This window comes from Scatophagus argus, chromosome 8, assembly GCF_020382885.2.
Source record: "Scatophagus argus isolate fScaArg1 chromosome 8, fScaArg1.pri, whole genome shotgun sequence".
Lineage (NCBI taxonomy): Eukaryota > Metazoa > Chordata > Actinopteri > Scatophagidae > Scatophagus > Scatophagus argus.
This window is the reverse complement of record NC_058500.1, coordinates 25656882-25676557: the sequence shown is the minus strand read 5'-3', so window position 1 is coordinate 25676557 and position 19676 is coordinate 25656882. Positions and strand designations below refer to the sequence as shown.

At 42.3% G+C, this 19676-nt stretch overlaps 1 protein-coding gene across 7 annotated transcripts in view; it reads right to left on the bottom strand.

Annotated features, from left to right (window-relative positions):
* Positions 1-19676, bottom strand: part of vps13d (vacuolar protein sorting 13 homolog D) — a 97144-nt gene that overhangs the window by 19088 nt on the left and 58380 nt on the right. For 6 of the 7 annotated variants that reach the window (XM_046398095.1, XM_046398100.1, XM_046398093.1 and 3 more), the window contains 18 exons: positions 16786-17002; positions 16451-16698; positions 16176-16367; positions 15926-16052; positions 15628-15770; positions 13220-13350; positions 11788-11963; positions 7470-7593; positions 6599-6834; positions 6401-6503; positions 5747-5904; positions 5460-5568; positions 5085-5255; positions 4051-4167; positions 3467-3616; positions 2355-2504; positions 579-675; positions 346-491 (listed from right to left, as the gene is read on the bottom strand). In XM_046398095.1, the coding sequence (XP_046254051.1) occupies positions 346-491; positions 579-675; positions 2355-2504; positions 3467-3616; positions 4051-4167; positions 5085-5255; positions 5460-5568; positions 5747-5904; positions 6401-6503; positions 6599-6834; positions 7470-7593; positions 11788-11963; positions 13220-13350; positions 15628-15770; positions 15926-16052; positions 16176-16367; positions 16451-16698; positions 16786-17002 (2795 nt within the window). Of the gene's footprint in view, positions 1-345; positions 492-578; positions 676-2354; positions 2505-3466; positions 3617-4050; positions 4168-5084; positions 5256-5459; positions 5569-5746; positions 5905-6400; positions 6504-6598; positions 6835-7469; positions 7594-11787; positions 11964-13219; positions 13351-15627; positions 15771-15925; positions 16053-16175; positions 16368-16450; positions 16699-16785; positions 17003-19676 lie in introns of those variants that run through there. The other variant, XM_046398099.1, reaches the window with a different exon arrangement.

The following is a 19676-nucleotide window of genomic DNA, read 5'->3' as shown; positions in this document are numbered from 1 at the left end:
TAAGACGGCATGTTACATATTAACTGAGAAAAAAAATGCTTGTGGCTTTGAATCTTCATTTTATACGAAGGTATAACTTACTGAACTTTGCTCATGTTAAAAATGCAATAAATACTTTAAATACTTTGAGGTTCAAACAATGTTCCTTCACTTTTGAAGCCTTTTCCGCCAGAGTATGCTGTTACAGGTGGAGCCTGTTGTCAGCTTTTGTCTTGGAAGTAAGGTTGTTGGTTGGTTACCAACTGATGAAGCCAATAGAAGCCTGTTTTTTGGGGGGTAGATGTGGTGCATAGAAGCTGTGCATAAAAATCAGAGAAAGAGAACAGGGAAAAGGTGTTAAGTTACCTTGAGATCAGGAGGCAGCTTGTGAGAGGTGAAGACACTCAGTTTGACCTGAGGAAGGCTTATCTTCAGGTTTTCAAAGTAGTAACGTTTGGGAGGTCCCGCATCTTCGTGCTTCCCATGTAGGTTTTCATCCAACTTCTCCATCTCTGCATTCATTACAATTATCATTTTTTTAAAGCAAAAACTAACCAGTTACTTACAGCATTTATGGTGACAACAAACTATTGACCTACCAGCTTCTGTCTGTCCATATCCAAAGAAACTGAGCAGTTTGAGCAGCAGTTTTTCTTCAATGATGACTGTGAAACGTCGAGCTGTCACCATGAGGTGCTGTAAAAACATCATGGTTACATCATTAGTCACTGCATTTTTTCAAATTTGTTTTTTTTTGCCTTTATTACTGAATAATGTATTACTTATGATAGAAATACACTCATCAGTGTTGGAAAAGGAAGGGCAGAGACTGGATTCAATGCAGTGGACCTTGAGACAATCGACTCTCCCCAGCATCCTCTGACCAGCCAGCCAGACCAGATGGACCAAACATAGCAGTGAGATCACCCCAAACTGCCAACTTGGAGATTATTCCTAAGATTATTCAAATACCTGGACTACTTCTGGCTGAATGTTCAGTCATAAGAAAATAAAATGGATGAAATGAAACTCAGGCTAATTCAACAAAGTGAAATCAGAGACTGTTCTGCTCACATCTTTAGAGAAATGTGGCTCAGGATTAAAAAAAATGCACTACAGACCTGTCAAGTGACTTAGTTACACGTATATAGACAGTAGGGCTGTGCAGCAGGTGATCAGCTCCCACAACATTACTGGTACTCAACAATGAAATCAGTAAGATGAAATGTCTGTGCAGAACCGAAATAATACTACAAGACAACACCAACACCATTCACAGCCTTTTGCACCACAGTGGATTGTAAGGACTTGCAGAGGGTAGTGACAACCACTGAGAAGATCAGTGGGGTTTCTCTCCAGTCCATCAAGGACACTTCTATACCACACACTGCATCAGCAAAGCCATCAGCTTTGTTGATGACTGTACATACCCATTGCACAAATTGTTCACTCTTCTGCCATCTGGCAAAAGGTACTTAAGCCCAGACTGTGCAACATCTTCTTCTTCTTCTTCTCAAGCCATAAAACTCCTCAATTTTAAGAGGCTGGACTGACGTTAACTACACAACACTAGAATGCACAACGCCACTTTACACCTCACATTGTTTACAATGACTGCTCAACCTGCACCTTATACTGTTTATAATAACTGTCCTACCTGCATTTTATGGCAGTTTCGCACACTCCTTCCAGAACCGTGTTCTGATCGGTGCTGCTCCTTTTATGTTCTGTTCTCTTGCACTGTGTATAATCTTTGTGCAGTATGTATAGTGTATATAGTCTTCATGCACTATGTATAGTCAGTACAATGTCTGTGCACTGTGTTTAGTCCTCGTGAGTCATGTATAGTCCGGGTTGTCTGCACTATGTACAGTTATATACAGGTTGTATTTATCTCTCTTGTACTGTTAGTGTAGCACCTGGTCCCTGGAGGAATGTTGTTTCACTGTTCAGTGTACTACGGTAAACAGCTGAAATGAAAATAAAAAACCACCTGACTTGACTTTTCACCCTGCTGCCCTCTAGCACGTGATATAGACATATATATAGTCTGCAGCACCTGAATACAGAGCAGCTTCTTTCCTCAGACTGAGAGTCTCCTGAGCTCATCCTCCCACTCTGCTATTAAAATGTTTAATTTTATGACTTATTTTTTATTCATTCTTTTATATAATTATTTGTTTTGTGAGTATCACGAAGGGACTTTCAACTTGCATTTTGTTATACAATTGTGCATTGTAGGATGATACATAAATTGTCACTCTGGTTCCCCAGTTTTCTGAAGTGTGGAAGAAAGCAGTAATTACTTGGTGCATGTCAAATACTATTTGGAAAAGAAAGATAATGTAACACAACAAGGCTTCAGTGACTCTCACCTTGAAGAGATCTGTAAGCATGAGGTTGCTGGGAACCTTAACTGAGTTGACCTGCAGGGCTGGACCACTGTCAATGACACTGCCGTCACCAGAGCTAGGCGTCACACACAGCATCACAGGCTGGGTGGTACCCAACAGTTGGTTGTCAACCTGATTATCACAAATGTGATAGACTTAGTATTCATACAGCACTCTTCCAAAACAGAATTTACAACACAGTCTTGCAGTCAACTGGATGGTATAGTATGTATCACTAGTGAAAAAGAGGTGTAGATGAGTACGGCTTTTACACTGATCAGCCGTAACATTATGACCAATGACAGATGAATTGAATAACACTGATTATCTTGTTACAGTGGAGCCTTGTAATGGGTGGGATATATTAGGCAGCAAGTGCACATTTTGTCACTGAAGTTGACATGTTGGAATCAGAAAAAAATGGGAAAGCATAGGGATTTGGCTAACTTGTAAAGGCTAGACAACTGGGTCAGAGTATCTCCAAAACTCAAAACTGCAGTCCTGTGGTCCTGTGGGACCTACCAAAACTGAGCCAAGGAAGGAAGACCAGTGAACTGGCAGAAGAGCTACTGTAGCTGTGCGTTCTGACTCCTTTCTGGTTCAGGTAGGAAGGTGTCAGAAAGTGTCACACAGTGCACTGCGTATAGGGTTGCATAGTAGCAGACTGGTCAGGGTACCCACTGGGACAAGGCTGTAAAAGGAGGATCTACTCAGAATTAGGCAGGTCTTCATAATGTTATGGCTGATCGGTGTATGTGTCCATATAAAGCTTCTGGATCAAACCAGCATAATGAATATGGACTGCAATATGTTGATATTCAGAATAAGTTTCATTTCATTTGATCTGAATAATAAGTAATAAAAATATATGCTATACCAGATGTATTCACAAGCGATCAAAACCAAATGTCTATTGCTGAATTTGACCATGGTAAATATGCTGAAGAACTGGAGGGTTTTTTCTGACATTGTATTGGTTTGAATGTTTCATACAAAATTACTTTCATTCCAACATTTGTTGGCCTACTGTGTGGGGTCCCAGTTGGGACCCTTAACTGGAATACTGAATGTTCTCATTGGTGTGGTGACCTCACCTGGATGTTTTGAATGCTGAGCTCCAAAACTTCATTAGCAGCAGTGCGGATGAAGTGAACATATATACCAGACAGTGTAATGAACACAAGCTCCTCAGGAACCTTGTTGACCAGAGAGACACCCAGGCCTTCCTCCAAGTTCACCAAGACCTATGAATGAATACAAAGCAGTCATTAGAGAACAGATTTCTCATAGAGGCACATTAACCATCTTCCGGTTTCGGTCCGGGAGGCGGACACCCTCTCTATATTTAAGATTGGCTAAAAACTTTCCTCTTTGATAAAGCTTATAGTTAGGGCTGGCCTAGGCCGGCCCCTAGTTATGCTGCTATAGGCTTAGACTGCCGGGGGCCCTCCCATGACGCACTGAGCTCTCTCTTCCTCTCCCTCTCCTTCTGCACACATTCATGTCCCATTAATGCATATTACTAACTCAACTTCTTCCTTGGAGTCCTTGTGCTTTCTTGTCTCGCAGGTTATGGATTCAGAATTGTTGCTTTGCAATTATGTGTGTTTTTCACAGTCAGTGATAAACCATGGTACATGTAAAACGCTTCCACACTATAGTTTCAAGTTACTCTTACCTCCAACTCCTGCTCCTGCTCCTGCTCAGTCTCTTTCTTCTTCACATTCTCTTTGGTCCTGTCCTGCTCTGTGCTGGGTGAACTTTGGATCATTCTTCTCTGATGAAAGTCACTGATCTACAAACAAACAAATATCTGTGAACAGAAATATTGAGGTTCGCCACCAATATAAACTGTTTGTCATTATATTCTGAAAGCAGCTCTGTTACCTAAGCAGCATTTAGTAGCAGAGGCAATATTGTGGGCAATATGGTGAAAAGTGCAATCATTTTATCTCTGATGCCAGTAAATTACAATATTTACTGAAATATTCCAAATAACATTATTTGTCACAGAGTTTATTGTTTTACGGTATAAAATTCTTAATTTTAGGTTATTATTTAAAGACACAGAATTATTTTGTGTTGGTGTTGTCATCAGGTTCGGGCATCAGTTGCTTCTATGTTGCTTACCAACTTGATCATCTTTATATCCTGTTTTGGTAGTGTTGCATTATAGCAAAAAAGGTCCACATTGTGGGTGTCTGTGTTTCATGACTTCCTGACTTCTGTGTAATGATGAACAATGAAACTTCCACAGAGCTCAGTCATGGTAACAAAGAAAAATTTGTTTGTCTGCACTCTTATTAGTTTAGCAGAGAAGACAATTTTGTGAAGGTCAGTTTTTTCCTAGACAATAAATTTAACTTAATAATAACCCCTCCTCCAAGGCCTTCCACCTGAAGGCAGACAACACATCTGAAATATCTGAGATAACATACACTTGATATTCTAAAACACTGTTGTATGCTGTGATGATTATCTGACACTACTGACTAAAATAAATAAGCTAGTAGATCAGCAGTAGTAACCTGGTATCGGTGTGGTGGTCAAGAGTAGAGGGAGGGAAAAAAAAAAGGCTGATGAAAAATTTGGTCTAAAATATTTTTATAGCAGTTTAGAATTACCAAAACAATACAACTTTAAAAGAAGCTCAGTATGACTGCTATTAATTTTGAAACATAAATATTCCTGCTAGTGCCTTTATTTTCTCACCTGAAGGACACGTGTGGGTCCATCTGGAAGCACCTGGACTGACAGCACCCCAGAGCCAGGTCTCATCTTCTGGTTGATGAACTGCTGCTCAGGGCCAGGATGTAGCAGACCAGAGTCTGGTCCCAGCACCACCTCTGCTCCATCATATAGGCCTGCCACCCCGCCCTTCACCTGAACAGTACATCATAAATTAAAGATAAAACTGAAGAAAATCATTGTGGATTGAAAAGAAACTGTAACAGAACTTATGCGAATGTCAGCTGCACCAACACTAAAATGTGAGTGCTCAGAACTCAGAAGAGAAGAGTTTCTAAGCAGTAGATTTTTTTTTGTTCAAATTCCACATTAAAGACATACTGACATAGCTAGGTATACCTGCACTACCAGCCGAGGAAGGCCACAAGTCAGCATGCCTGAGCTGAAGTACCACGTCTGGGTGGTGCTGCGACGAGAGTCCGGCCTCCTCAGCATTAACGGCTCAAAACTGGAGTAGACAAGCAGGTAGAGAGACAGAACACAACACCTCTTACATCCAGTCTTTGATAACAGACGTACTTAAATGTTACGGTCTAGTAACTGGACCTGACAGTCAGTGACTCCTGGAAGAAATATCTGTTGTGTTCAGCTTATACAGACACTCTACAGGTGGACACAGAACAAACCTGTTGTCAGTAACGGCTGCAAGCCCTGCAATGTCCAACACCAAAGAGGAGTCCGGTGGGCGTGGCTGGGCTGGCTTGCTCTGCGGTGGAGACGAGCCTTCATGACACAGCATGCCGGATCCAGTCATCCTCCACAGCTGGGAGCGCTTCCCTGGCTCCTGCAGAATCAAAGCACATTCATGGTCTCTCTATGCTTCTGTCAAGGTCTGCAACTCATGTATATTTTCTAAATTTCATTCTCATTATAACCAGTTAATGTTTCAGTCTATAAAATGCCACTTAAGAAACTGTCAACTGACTGTTTCTCAGAGCCTAAGGGGACATCCTCAAATTTCTAGTTTGTCTGACCAAAAGCATTCAGACATTCAATTTGCAATCATATACAGCGCAGAAAAGGAACACACTGATGGAACTTGAACCAGAGAATACTTGCTTGATTAAAACATTTAATCAATTATCGAAATTGTTGCTTATTTTCTGCAAATGAATAGAACAACTTTTTTCCTTTTTTTTCTCCAGCCTTAACTATCTGAACAGTACATTCTTTTCCCAACTTTAAAAAGCACATCTCCCTGGAAGCCCCTTACTTGACATTTTAACCACACTTGAAAGTCTGTTTGTTCATTATGGACTATTTTAAATTCAAAATAGTACCTTCTTTTTCAGGATGACCCTTTGAGTCTTGGTGTCCACATCAAGAACAAGTTCAGCACAGCTTGCCAGAAGCTTCTTCCCAACAGGTTTCCTCTCAACGTTCCTGGATCGACAAAGTAGTGGTATTTACCTTCATTATACATTATATATACCTGTTATTATTAACTTTTATTAGTTATTCATGTCATTGGCCCATACTGTGAGAACGTGTGTGTTGCTGCAATGTAAATGAAGTTCTCGTAGTATAGCTTGTTGTATTCTCTGAAGAAGTTCATGTCAGCTGCAACCTCTGAGGATCCAGCTCCCTTCACAGTCAACGTGAGGTAAGGGGGAAGCGTGGGCTCATCACAGGCATAGTCAAGCACAGACCCTGCCTTCACCTCAGTGTGCAGACGGATGTCAACCACACCATGCTGCCAAAACTGGATAGGCACCTAAAGGGATTCAAACAATGGGATTTATTCACTTTATTATATTTGGTCTTTTGTTTTTGTCTGACAAATCAACTGCAGCACAGCATGGGGAAAAAAAACCCCACAGCACCCTCATTCCTTTCAGTGGGACCACGGTGTTGGCTAAGCAGTCTCACTGAAATCTAACATTTTTATTTTTATTATTAATTTACAACTGAATGTCCATAGAAACTCTTTGTAAGGTTCAAACTTGGTGCTTGGCAGAGTGTCTTGCTGTAAGCAGGTTGCCATCTTTCTGTTTTTATGAGTAAAAAATACGGTATACTGATAAAAGCACAAAAGTGAAATGCAATGCAAGTCCAATGGAAACAGACTTCATGAATAAACCCTGATGTGTGTGACAGGACAGGTAGGCTTTGCACCAGAAGATCAAAACCATCCAGTACCATCATTGGTACCCAACTACCAAGCAACAGTGAACCCGGTGAGGACTCAGCATCAGCCTGGCTGAGCTGATATCACTGTGAGCCCATCTGGCAAGTTAATGGAGAGAGAACTAGCAGTCCAGGACGTGTCTAGGCACAGGTCTGCTATGTTTCTTGAGTAATTATGTCAACTCCTTAGTTACAGGTCATGCTATTCTAACAGTGGTTTACCTCAGACATGTTGTCAATACGGAAAGGTGGCGGCAGCTGGTCAGTGTCGGTGAAGGAGATCTGGTAGGTGGCTTCTTTCAGGGTGATCTCGGTTCGCAGGAAGAAACAGTTCCCCAGTGTGTCCCTGTTCAAACCAAAATCCACTGAAAACTTGCAAAATACTTCATTAACTCACTTTACATTAGTTTGTTTTTGGGAAAAAACACCCAATACACAGTGGTATTAAATTGTAAGTGTGGACTGCGCAAAGTGTAGACTGCAAAGCACACTAATTCACTCCCTCTTACTGACAACTCATCTGTGACTATGCTCCCACTGGGCATGCTCTGAATCAAAATATGGTCATGCACGGGAGAAAGGGTCGTATAACAGAGAATGCAGCTGGTCGAATTCCTAAAAGGAGTCTATACAATCAGCTAATGAATGGTTAGAATTATGAACACGTCTGCAGGAATTTGCTTAAATCTTATACGTTCAAGTTAACTCAGATCAGTTAGTCCCACCTGACCTCCATAACACTGACTCACTCCCACAGTAAAATCAAAACAGTCTTTCAGAGATCCGTCAATCTTCTCAGACCATCTCTTCACTGTGCAGGTGACAGCTGCTTGCCTGTATACAATGGGTTTGTACACAGCCAGGAGACGAACCAGGTTGTGATCAGATCTTCCCAGGGGAGGCAGGGGTGATGAGTTGACTCCTTGGTGTTGGTATATAATAAGTCCAGTATTTTATTGACTGAATGTGGGCAGATTGTAGGAAGGAGAGGCATGGTTGAAGTCCCCAAAAATAAGGAAGAGGGCCTGTGGGTGCTGTATCTGCAGCCTGCCTGCGACAAGTGTCCGCCTTAGCAGAGGGGGGAATGTACACGGCCATCGTGATGATGTGTGAGAATTATGTTGGTAGAGAATATGGCCTAATACTAACAGCTAACAGTTTAATGTCACTACAACAGATCTGCTCCTTAATAGTGATGTGCCTAGGGTTACACCATCTATCACCACTTTCCATTGTCCTGTCTGTCCGCATCAAGCAATACAGAAGGACTCATGTCCAGAGTTAGCCTGGTTAGCCAGGTCTCCATATACAGCATGATGCTACACTCTTGGTACTCCCTCTGCTGCTGGGTCAACAGTGTTAGCTCATCCATCTTATTGTGGAGAGATATTACATTCACGGCTGTGTGCAACTTTGGTCTCCAACGTGCAAAGTTACAAAAAGGTTGTGAATATATGAAAGGAATGAAAAAGGGGTATTTAAGAGTACAGAATTAGAATTCCTTTATTTACCCCCAGGAGGAAGTTTTTTGTTGTTTTTTTTTATGTTTTTACAGACATTGCCCTTGCAATTTCCCGACCAGGAAAAGAAAATGAAAAATATAGAGTAAGATAAAAATAAAATATAAAATATCAGATATTTACATGTGTCTGTAAGTTTATACATTTCCGGGGGGGAAATATGCATATCCATTACAGTGCAGAGTTTAGGAGTTTGATGGCGACAGGCAGGAATGATTTCCTGTGTCGCTCTGTGGTGCATCGTGGCAGTAAGAGTCTTTTGCTGAACGAGCTCCTGTAGCTGATCAGCACATTGTGGAGAGGGTGAGAGGGAAAGTGCAGTATAGTTCTTATTTTGGACAACATCCTCCTCTCAGACACCACTGTCAGAGAGTCCAGTTCCTCTCCCACAACATGGTGGCCTTCTTTATGATTCTATTGAGTCTGTTAGTGTCCCTCACCCTCAGTACTTGTACCCTTCCACCACCTCATTGGAGCCTTAGTCCTCCTCAGGTCCACCACCAGTTCCTTGGTCTTTGTCACATTGAGCTGTAGGTGGTTTTTCCTGCTCCAAGAGAGAAAGTTGTCCACTACCGTCCTGTACTCTCTCTCACCACCTCAAGTAATACACCCAACCACTGCAGAGTCATCAGAAAATTTCTGAAGATGGCAGGACTCTGTGCAGTGCTTGAAGTCTGTGGTGTAAATAGTGAAGAGAAAGGGAGAGAGGACAGTCCCCTGTGGAGCCCCGGTGTTGCTGATCACTCTGAATGACATGGAGCATACTGTGATCTGCCAGTCAGATAGTCTGCAATCCAGGACACCAGTGGGGCATCCACCTGCATCGCTGTCAGCTTCTCAGCTGACAGAGCTGCCCTGATGGTGTCAAACGCACTCGAGAAATCAAAGAACATGATTCTCACAGTGCTTGCTGAATTGTCCAGGTGGGTGTAGACTCTGTTCAGCAGGTAGATGATGGCATCGTCCACTCCAAGGCGGGACTGGTAGGCAAACTGAAGGGGATCCTGAAGTGGTTGGACCATGGGCCGGAGCTGTTCCAGGACGAGTCTTTCCAGGGTCTTCATGATGTGTGACCTCAGGGCCACAGGCCTGTAGTTCTTGGGGTTGCTGTGACTCGGCATTTTCGGGACAGGAACGAGGCATGATGTCTTCCACACCATGGGGACTCTCTGAAGACTCAGACTCAGGTTGAAGACATGATGAAGTACTCCACTTAGCTGAGGAGCACAGGCTTTCACGACCCTGGGCCTGCATCGAGTCTCTACAACTGTCTTCTCACCTGCTCAGCCATGAAGGTCATCATTGAAGTGACCGTGGGGGGGGGGGGGGGGGGGTGCACATGATACACAGGTGAGAGCGGTCCACCGGGGCATCTGGGGACGAAGTGTGAGTGAGGCCATCCAGATGGTATGTGGGGGAAGGAGAGAAAGTGGAGTGGCTAGTTGCTGGCATACGGCCGAGGAGTCGTCTGAAGCGTGAGCTGGGGTCACTGTGTCGAATTTGTTAAAGAACTGCTTCAGCTCATTTGCCTGTCCAGACTGCCATCACCTCTCTTATGTTTTTTCACTGAAGTTTCCACTCCAGCTTTCTCCAGTACTTCTCCTTGGCCTCCCTGATTCTTAGTCTCTGGATTCTCTGTTTGGCTCTCACCTCTTCCCTATTGCCCGCTATGAAAGCCCGCTTCTTGTTGTTTAGGATGGCTTTGATGTCCTTGGTTACCCACAGTTTGTTGTTGGGGTGACACTTTACAGTTGTAGTTGGGACAATGGTGTCCAAGTAGAAATTTATGTAGGCGGTGATGCACTCAGTGAGCCCATCAATGTCCAGGCTGTGGGGCTCACAGAGTTCCTGCCAGTCTGTCCCTCTCTGGTAGGACAGTTCACAAACTGAGTGAAAGTGGGAAGTGTTTTGTTCAAGTTAGTATGGTTGAAATCACCTGAGACTGCAATGAATGCACTCGGGTGCTGAGTCTGTATCCGGGCTATTGCAGAGTGAATAATGTCACGTGTTGTGCTGGGGTTTGCAGAGGGGGGAACAGCCACCATGACAACATGTGAAAACTCCCTGGGCAAGTAATATGGACGTAGGCACACAGTTCCAGATCTGGGCTGCAGATGCGCTCCTTCACCGTGATGTGAGCTGGATTACACCACCGGTTGCGCCCCCCCTCCTTCACCCACTGTGCTTACAGCTAACAGCACAATCACTGCCCCGTCACTGTTGTATTGTCATCGGGTATATCCTGGTACAACCATGTCTCCGTAAAGCACATCAAACTGCACTCCCGGTATTCCCCTGACTCTGGGACAGTGCTGTCAGTTCGTCCATCTTTCGTGAGAGACCTCACATTTCCCATGATGATAGAGGGGAGACACGGCTGAAATTTCCTCATCATAAACCTCAGTTGTTTCAAAGCTTCCCTCCTCCTCTATAGATTTTTATTTCCTCTGCATCCCCTGTGAGCCTTGATCCAGCATTCAGCAGGGATTACACTCGGTGTTTTCCCTGGAGCAGTGGCGGGCTTCGGGTCCATCAGCTGATCCATAGTGTAAACAATGTGGGCTGCGAGCAGTTGCATCGCCGCACTGAATGGAGTAGTTCAGCGATGAACAAAAACACCGAAAAGACCCACAACTTTCCAGGCGTGTGGTGGGTAGGAAAAAGTGTAGTCCAAAAGTAACAGAAATAAAAAACAGTAGCGTTAAGTAATAAAAAACAATAGAAAACAGTGAAGAAAGTCAGGAGCGTCTGTAACAGGCTGCACACATATCGACACATGCGCAGTAAGAGTACTTAGAAGGTTTTATAAAAATGTATCTCTCTTTCCCTCTCTATATATATCTATATAGATCTCTGCACCACTAAGTACATTTGCTCAAGTACTGTATTTAAATAAAATTTTGTACTGTCTTTGAGCATTTACATTTTACTACTACTATTTAATACTTCAGCAATCAGATTAAAAAAAAAAAAAAAAGACAACCCAATAAGAAGAGTAAATATTGTTTGTTGTAGTTTACCTCATGTTTACATGAAAGGACTTGGGTTTGTTGACCTCAAAGCCTCCCGACCAGGTGCAGTTGGGGGTGTCCATGAGCCGCACACAAAGCAGCTGATCATAGTCATTGCGGGGCCAATGGAAGACAACACTGGAGCCTGGCAGGGTGGAGATGTAACCCTCTGGATTGGCTGTACCCTGAGACAAATGTATTCGTTAATGACTTTTGTCATATTGTATTTACAGTTCTCCTGTAGGTGAAACTGGAGGGAATGCCTACATATAGTTTTCTCACAGCACACATTTGACTTGTTTATCAAAATATGGACATACAGATTCAAGATCAAGATTTAGTTTAACTCCTCATCATACAACCAGGATTGAACATAGAAATGATAGCTGTTGCCTATCTATTCTACTTTGTATGTATATATAACAAAACATAAAAATAAGTGTTAATATCAGGGGGAGTGTGTAGGGTGTGTGTGATTTCAGGAGTCTCACATCTTCTGCTGGATGGCAGCAAGGTGAAAAGGCAGAGGCTGGGGTGGGTATAGTCTTTAGGTATCCTGTCTTTTACTGCTGTATCATTTTTTATTTTTTATGTACCTTAATCCCAAGCTGGGAAATTACTTCTCTGCATTTAACCCATCACTGATTGAAACACACACACATGCAACATGGAACATGCAGCGAAACACACAGGAGCAGTGGGCTGCAACTATCAAGCACCCAGGGAGCAAATTAGGGGTTAAGTGCCTTGCTCAAGGACACACCAGCTGGCTAATGGAGAGGGGGGGGGGCATTGAGGCAGTTATTATTTAGTACTTTTAGTTACCAACAATGTTTTGGGCAGTTTAAACATGTGCTGCAGAGCCTTCCTTTCCATTCCAGTTTGTGATGCTTCCAGTCAGGATACTTTCTATTGCTCCTTGGTAAAAGTTAACAGGAAGTCAATCTAAGTGTGATTTCCATGACAGGTTTTCTGATGTTAATTACCACACAGCTGACTTCTTGTTGAAATCAAAGTTAGCATAAAATGTGTTAAGCTCATTTGGCACTGTGGCCTCACATGCAATTCTTTCACAGTCTGTGAGTCTCCCTCCAGTCTCCTGTTTCTAGTCTTGCTCTGGCACTGTTGAATGCTTCTTTGTCACCTGACCAAAAGGTAGCTTTTTTTTAAATAGGCCCCTTACTTCTCCATTCATCCTTGTTTTCTAGTTGGGTATCGGTTTTATTTTCTTTGTGATCTCCGCATCATTAACACATCTACTGATTTATGATGTCATTGATGATGCATATTCCTCAAGGTTCATGTGAATAGTTGATATGTAAAAGAAAGGTCCTTGATCCCAATCTGAACCTAGGGTGTTTGCTATCACTGTAAGCTGTGTCTTAAACACTATGCTACACAAACAAACCTAGAACAGTTCATTTCTAAGTGAATTTCTCACCTTTCCTCTTGCAAACTCTCTCTGAGCAAAGGCCAGTTTGTGCGTAGAGCGGTTGTCCAGCAGGTAGCGTGGGGCAAAGGTCACTACATGAGTATCCCTGTAACGTCCTTTGCCTTTCTGCACACTGATGCCTGTGTTGATCAGAAACAAAACAATACAAATCTGATCAACATTTTTATTGATAATGTGACAATGTCAACAGAAACTTTTATCTCTAAAATCCACAACAACAGTTGATTACTGAAGAAAAACTGTCGAGAAACTGTATCTGTTGTACAGTACAGACTTTTGCTACATGCATCAAAATGTCAGAAAAGCCTGACAGTGACAGTAAAAACAGTGCTGCTTTAAGCTAGAAACTAATCTATCTGTCAATAACTGCCTACTAAATAAAATGGACTATAAATTCTGATACATATGATATTTTCTAATGAAAATGTAATACTGGAGAACTGATCAAAGATGAAACTATATTCCAACTACCTTAATTGAGCCATAAGAAGTCCTCTGTGAAATCGTGCCATTTACTCAAGCAATAATGTCTTGCAAGTCTTTTCAGTTTATTACAAACATTCTTGTGAGAAAAGCCCTTTTTTTCAAGGTTTTTTTGTAGCTTGTTCATATTTCTAACTTGTTTTGACAGGAGATTTTATTATATATACATATATATGTATGTGCATATATATATATATATATATATATATATATATACACATACATATATTTATTAATTTATTTTGGAATGATATTCTTGTCTGTTTTTATCCTGTATGTTTAAAAATGTGTTCAAAGTGTTCACTTTAAATCGGCCCGCAAAGTGTGCTTTGAGTTTTGGCCCCCTGTGCAACTGAGTTTGACACCCCTGCTCTATAAAGTTCTCAGTCAGTGTTGTCATGAAATCTGTCATGATGGGTGTTATCCGTGCCTGCTGTGTTCAGCAGTTGTGGAAAGTGCAGCAATCCTGTTGCAGTTAGGTCTGTTGTGAAAATTGTTAGTTTTGTCTTGAAAGCACAAAGCTTCTCAACCAAATCAGCAATAGACTTTTCTCGTCCTTGCAGTTCAAGATTAAGAGCGTTCAAGTGTCTAAAAATGTCACACAGAAAGTACACTTCTGCCATGAACTGTTCATCCAGCATGCGCTCCAGGAGAATTGCTGCCCGCTTGTGTTTACACACACGAAGGAAAGCCACAATCTCCTCGTGGAGCTCACAGAAACGGTCCAGAACATTTCTCTTGCTTAGCCACCTGACATCGTTATGAACAAGCAAGTCCGTGTGTTCCGCAAACATGTCGGAAAGCATCATACGGAAAAGGCGGTGTTGTAGGCTGGAGGTTGAGCGGATGAAATTCACAATGTTCATGATGGTGTCCATGGTGTTTTTCATGTCATCGCTCAGCTTTGCACACAACACAGACTGATGAATGATGCAGTGTAAAAACTGCATATGTGGGGCTACGGTTGATAGCCTGCCACCAGACCTTGTAAACTACCGATCATGGCTGGAGCACCATCGGTAACCAAAAGGCATACTTTCTGTAAATCCAGCTCACACTCGTTAAAAAATGCGACGATATTTTGAAACATCACCTCACCTGTGGTGTGTCCCTCCAATGGAATAAGCCCCAAATGTTCTTCTCTAAAGCGTACTCCGTTGTGAAATCTGACATAGATGCATAGCTGAGTCATGTCAGTACAGTACAGTATCAGCTTTTTTGAGGTTTACCAAAAGCTTCCTTGAGACATCCATCCACCCATCCATCCATTTTCTATACCGCTTATCCGTCAGGATCGCGGGGGAGCTGGAGCCTATCCCAGCTGACTACGGGCGAGAGGCAGGGTTCACCCTGGACTGGTCGCCAGTCAATCGCAGGGCCAACACACAAAGACAGACAACCACACACTCTCACACTCACACCTAGGGACACTGTAGAGTAGCCAATTAACCTAATGTGCATGTTTTTGGTATCGTGGGAGGAGGCCAGAGTACCTGGAGAAAACCCACGCAGGCACAGGGAGAACATGCAAACTCCACATAGAAGAGCCCAGACCGGGATCCGAATCTTGAGCCCTGTTGCTGTGAGGCGACAGTGCTAACCACTGCACCACCATGCCGCTCACGCATCAACACAACATACAATAAAGAAACACCCGGACTAAGCCCCATGCTTGCTGCACTCCACTTTTGTAGGTCGGCAGAAACGCTAGGGGTTTTGGACTAATTAAACACCACAGAGGAACTACATTTCTTGCTCCTTATCAGCCCTCAGTCTGTTTTTCTAAGGCTTTTGAATGCTGAATTGGATAACTTTTACCACAGGAACTGTCAAAGCTTCACAGATTGAAAGCTTTTGGACATTAGTTTAATTTGTGCTATTCATTTGTACTGATTTTGAATGTAATGACTTACCTATATTGTAGATGAGGCCAGGCCTGTTCCCATGCTGGATAACCTTCACTGCTCTGACTCCACTCCCTCCATCCAAGGAAAAGCCTTGGCACCAGCCTGGAACGCCATCTGGGTGGATCCCTTTACCGATCCGCATAGTACACCTGAGATTAAAACAGATGGGGGTAAAAAACGGAATGTGAGGATGGATGAATACAAACGTAACGAGCCTGTTGGTTGAGTAAAACATATAGTCTAGAAGCAGCTACTCAGAAACAAAGAGAGGAACAGAGTGGTCTGGTTTCTGACACACACTTACATTGCAGGCTGCTCCTTGTCAGTATAGCAGAATAGTAATGGACTGAGGCTTCGGGCCAACTCGTGCTCCTCAAACTGGCCTGCTGCGTCAGCTTTGCCATTGTCCTGACGGAAAATTAACGGCAGACCTAACAGGAGAACATGGCTTTAGGGAAAAGGTTTTTTTTTAAATAATGACTGGAATGTTTGTTTTTTTTTTCTTTTTTTCTACCGCACAAATGTAGTTTTTAAACAACAAAGAAACCAGATACCAGTCTTGTTGATGAGCCAGTAGGGAGCAGAAATCAGGATCTTCAGAGCCCCTTGTGCCCGCAGTATTATGCGGATGGTGAGGCAAAGCAGATGTTTGTTGGTGTCATACAGCCTCATGCGTACCACATAGTTCTGAGTCCCAGGAGGAATAAGCAACTCCTTGCACACAGGGAAGCTCTCCAGCAGGATTCCTGGAGGACACATATCATGAACACCGGAAAAGAAAACACGGAAAATGCTTAGGAACTAAAGAGCAGCTAATGACAGTCCTGACCAAGCTCCGTATTCTGCGAGGTGTCTGCAGTGTGAAGCACTGCCTCTTTTCCCGGCTTCAGTGAGCCTTTGATGGATGTTCCTTTGATGTAGTAGTTGAGGTCGCAGGGCAGAAGGTTGGCCAGCACCATGGTGGGCAGCAGATAGATGGTGTGGCCTGGCTGTCGGTAGATCTGTTTAGCACTGCTGGAAACCCTCTTGGCAGGTTGCTGCTCTGGGTAGTTCTCCTTCTTTATGACCACGCAAAACCTGCAAAACACGGAGAAATGAAATGAATGGTACGACATGAGAGGAAAACAAGAACGAAGACAAAGATGCCTGGCTGACTGCATTAACCTGAAGTTGTGCTTGAGGCTGTCATCAAAGTCTGCTGACTGACACTCCCTCTTGCTGCTGCTGGTCTCTCCAGGACGTTCCACGCTGGTCCAGTGAATGGGAACCTTACAGAAGAACAAGCCCAGACCTTTGGGCCGAGCCTGCAGCCGCCATGACGTCAGGTGGAGGGGGACCGCCAAGGCCTTGCCAGGCAGGATAGGGGGCAACACCACTGGTTCTGTTAACAAAGGGACACAGTCAGCTTCATTATAATTACACTACATGACAGAAAGATTAAATAAAATAAAACAAAAGAATAGAAAAAATAAAATTGATATCAACTGTAGAAATAATAAAATATTATATAAACTTACCATTAAATGATTAAAGAATTTTGACTACAGGCCAATTAGTCTTTTATGGCTAGGGATCAGGATTGTGTGGTTTACAACCAGCTGCTTAACCACCGAAATATTAGCTCTGCTGGTGAGCATACTGTGATGTTTTTACAGTTAATAGTTTAATACAATGAAAGTCTATTAAATATTCACTAATATTACAAAACAGCTTTTGCAAATAGGCTGAGGTTTAAGCTAACCAGGTACAAGTAGGGTTTTTCCATCAAATTTTGCAGGCTTGGCCTGACTGAGTGTGACTCACAGTCAACCCATCACAGCTGAGATTAGCATTTCCAACACAGTGGGGCTACCTGTTTGAAGGTATACCTTTAAATGATGACACGCTTGTTTTGAAATTGCTGGAAAATGCTAGATGGACACACTGCACTTCCTCTGTTGTGTTTTTCCATCACACGGCACAGCAGGTAAACGAAGCTTTTTCTGTGATGGAGGTGAGCTGTTTACAGAGGTGCAGTAAAAAGAGCCTGTTGTCGGCAGCTCTACATCTAACATCTCTCTGTGTAATGTCTGCTTATACTCTTCATTCCAGCAGTATTGAAGAATAGTCTAATTCCATGTTATCATTAATTAACTCATTAATTTCCAATAAGTTCACACTCACTCACTTATCATTACCACATTTTATGCACTGACTGAGTCATAACCATAGATCAGTGGTGGGCAAATTACAGCCTAAAGGCCACATATTGCCCGTTGGGTAGTTTAATGTGGCCCATCAGGCATTTACAAAGACCACATTCATTTCTCCTGTTTCCTGCAATACCCTGCATTTCTGTTGCTTTCACTAGTTGGGGCACTCCAAACACTAACGACCTTTGCTAAAGCAGAGTCTGTTGTCTCTATACACAGATACTCATGCTTCACGTCTGCTATTGCATTGAGCCCTACTTAAACAATGAATGGGCCAAAAAAAGAAAAGTTGAGCTAAATATTTTCACAGAAGTCCAATCAAAGGCCGTCTGTCTGACTTGCCAAGAAACTTTTCAAAGAATACAATATCAGTCGCCAATTTTACATCAAGCATGCTAACTATGCTAGTAACCAGTCAATGCAAGGAAGCGCAGCTACTGCTCAGAGGTTAGCAGCCAATTTACATGCCAGCAAATTTTTCTTCCTTCTTCTCACTGCTCACATCTTCACCACCTAGTAGCTAGATCACAAACTGGACTGGTCAGCCAACACAGATGCACTGTGCAAGAAAGGACAGAGCCGTATCTATTTCCTTAGGAGGCTGAGGTCCTTTTGCATCTGCCAGAAGCTGCTGCAGATGTTCAACTGTCATAGCCAGCGTCTTCTTCTTTGCTGTGGAGTACTGTGGAAGCAGCACTAAGAAGAAGGATGCCTCATGACTGAACAAGCTGGTGAGGAACGCTGGCTCTGCAGTGGGGGCAGAACTGGAGTTCCTTAACATATGCAGCAGAAGAAAGGACTGAAAAAACTCAGATCCATAATGAACAATGTCCATCACCCTCTGCACAGCACCTTGAATAGGCAGAGGAGCACATTCAGTGACAGACTGCTGTCTCTGTCCTGCTGCACAAACAGGCTGAGGAGGTCATTTGTCCCTCAGGCCATACATCTCTTCAGCTCCTCCCTGAGAGGACAGAGTTTTGTCACTTTATCACTCCATAATTGTTTGCATGCCATTAGACTGTTTTGTTCTTTTGCTTTAGTATTGTTTTTAATTTTTTATATATTCTGTATTTTTATTTTTCTCCATGCTGATCTGTGTTTTTGTCTTTGTATTCAGTTTCAAGATCATTGACCCAATAGCTATTGAAGAGCTGAAGGCAATAGGATTCTCCGTAAATTGAGAAAAAGTTGAAAATTTGCTGTTTTAAGAGCAAATGGTACTGGAGTAAAGATGCAGATGAATTGAGAGATTATAATAATAGTAATAATAATAAGTAATAATTGTAATAAATAAATAAGTAATAATAATAATAAGAACTTTGATCTAAGTCAAACCATTTAAGATACTTGCAAAAATGTAAACTCATTATTACAGCATCATCATGAGGTCAGTGAGGATTATTTTATGTTCCTGAGTAGTGTGAATTTGTAACCCATCTGCCGATTTTGGTGACTTTTGGTCTTAAAGTTTTTGCAGGAAAACTGGTCTAAAACAGTTTTGGGGAGAAACATAATACTAAGAAAGCAATAACAATAAGAGCAACAATTTATAAATATATGATCTAAACAAGAGAAAATTTAAAAACAGCACTGGTAATTTAATAAAGTAAATCAAATTAACATAATGTGATATGTGTTATACAAGATAAAAATAAAACTAAATTAAAAAAAAAAAATCTATTTAAATAAGATAACTTAAAGATAAAATAAAAAGATAAATTAATCTTAATTCATATCAAAGAGTGAAATAAAATCAAATCAAAATGGTCTATGAGACAGACTTGGTTGCACAGGTTTATATCAGTATGTAATTTAGTAAAATGGACCGAAATGGAATGGAAATATCAGAGCAGAGTCTCA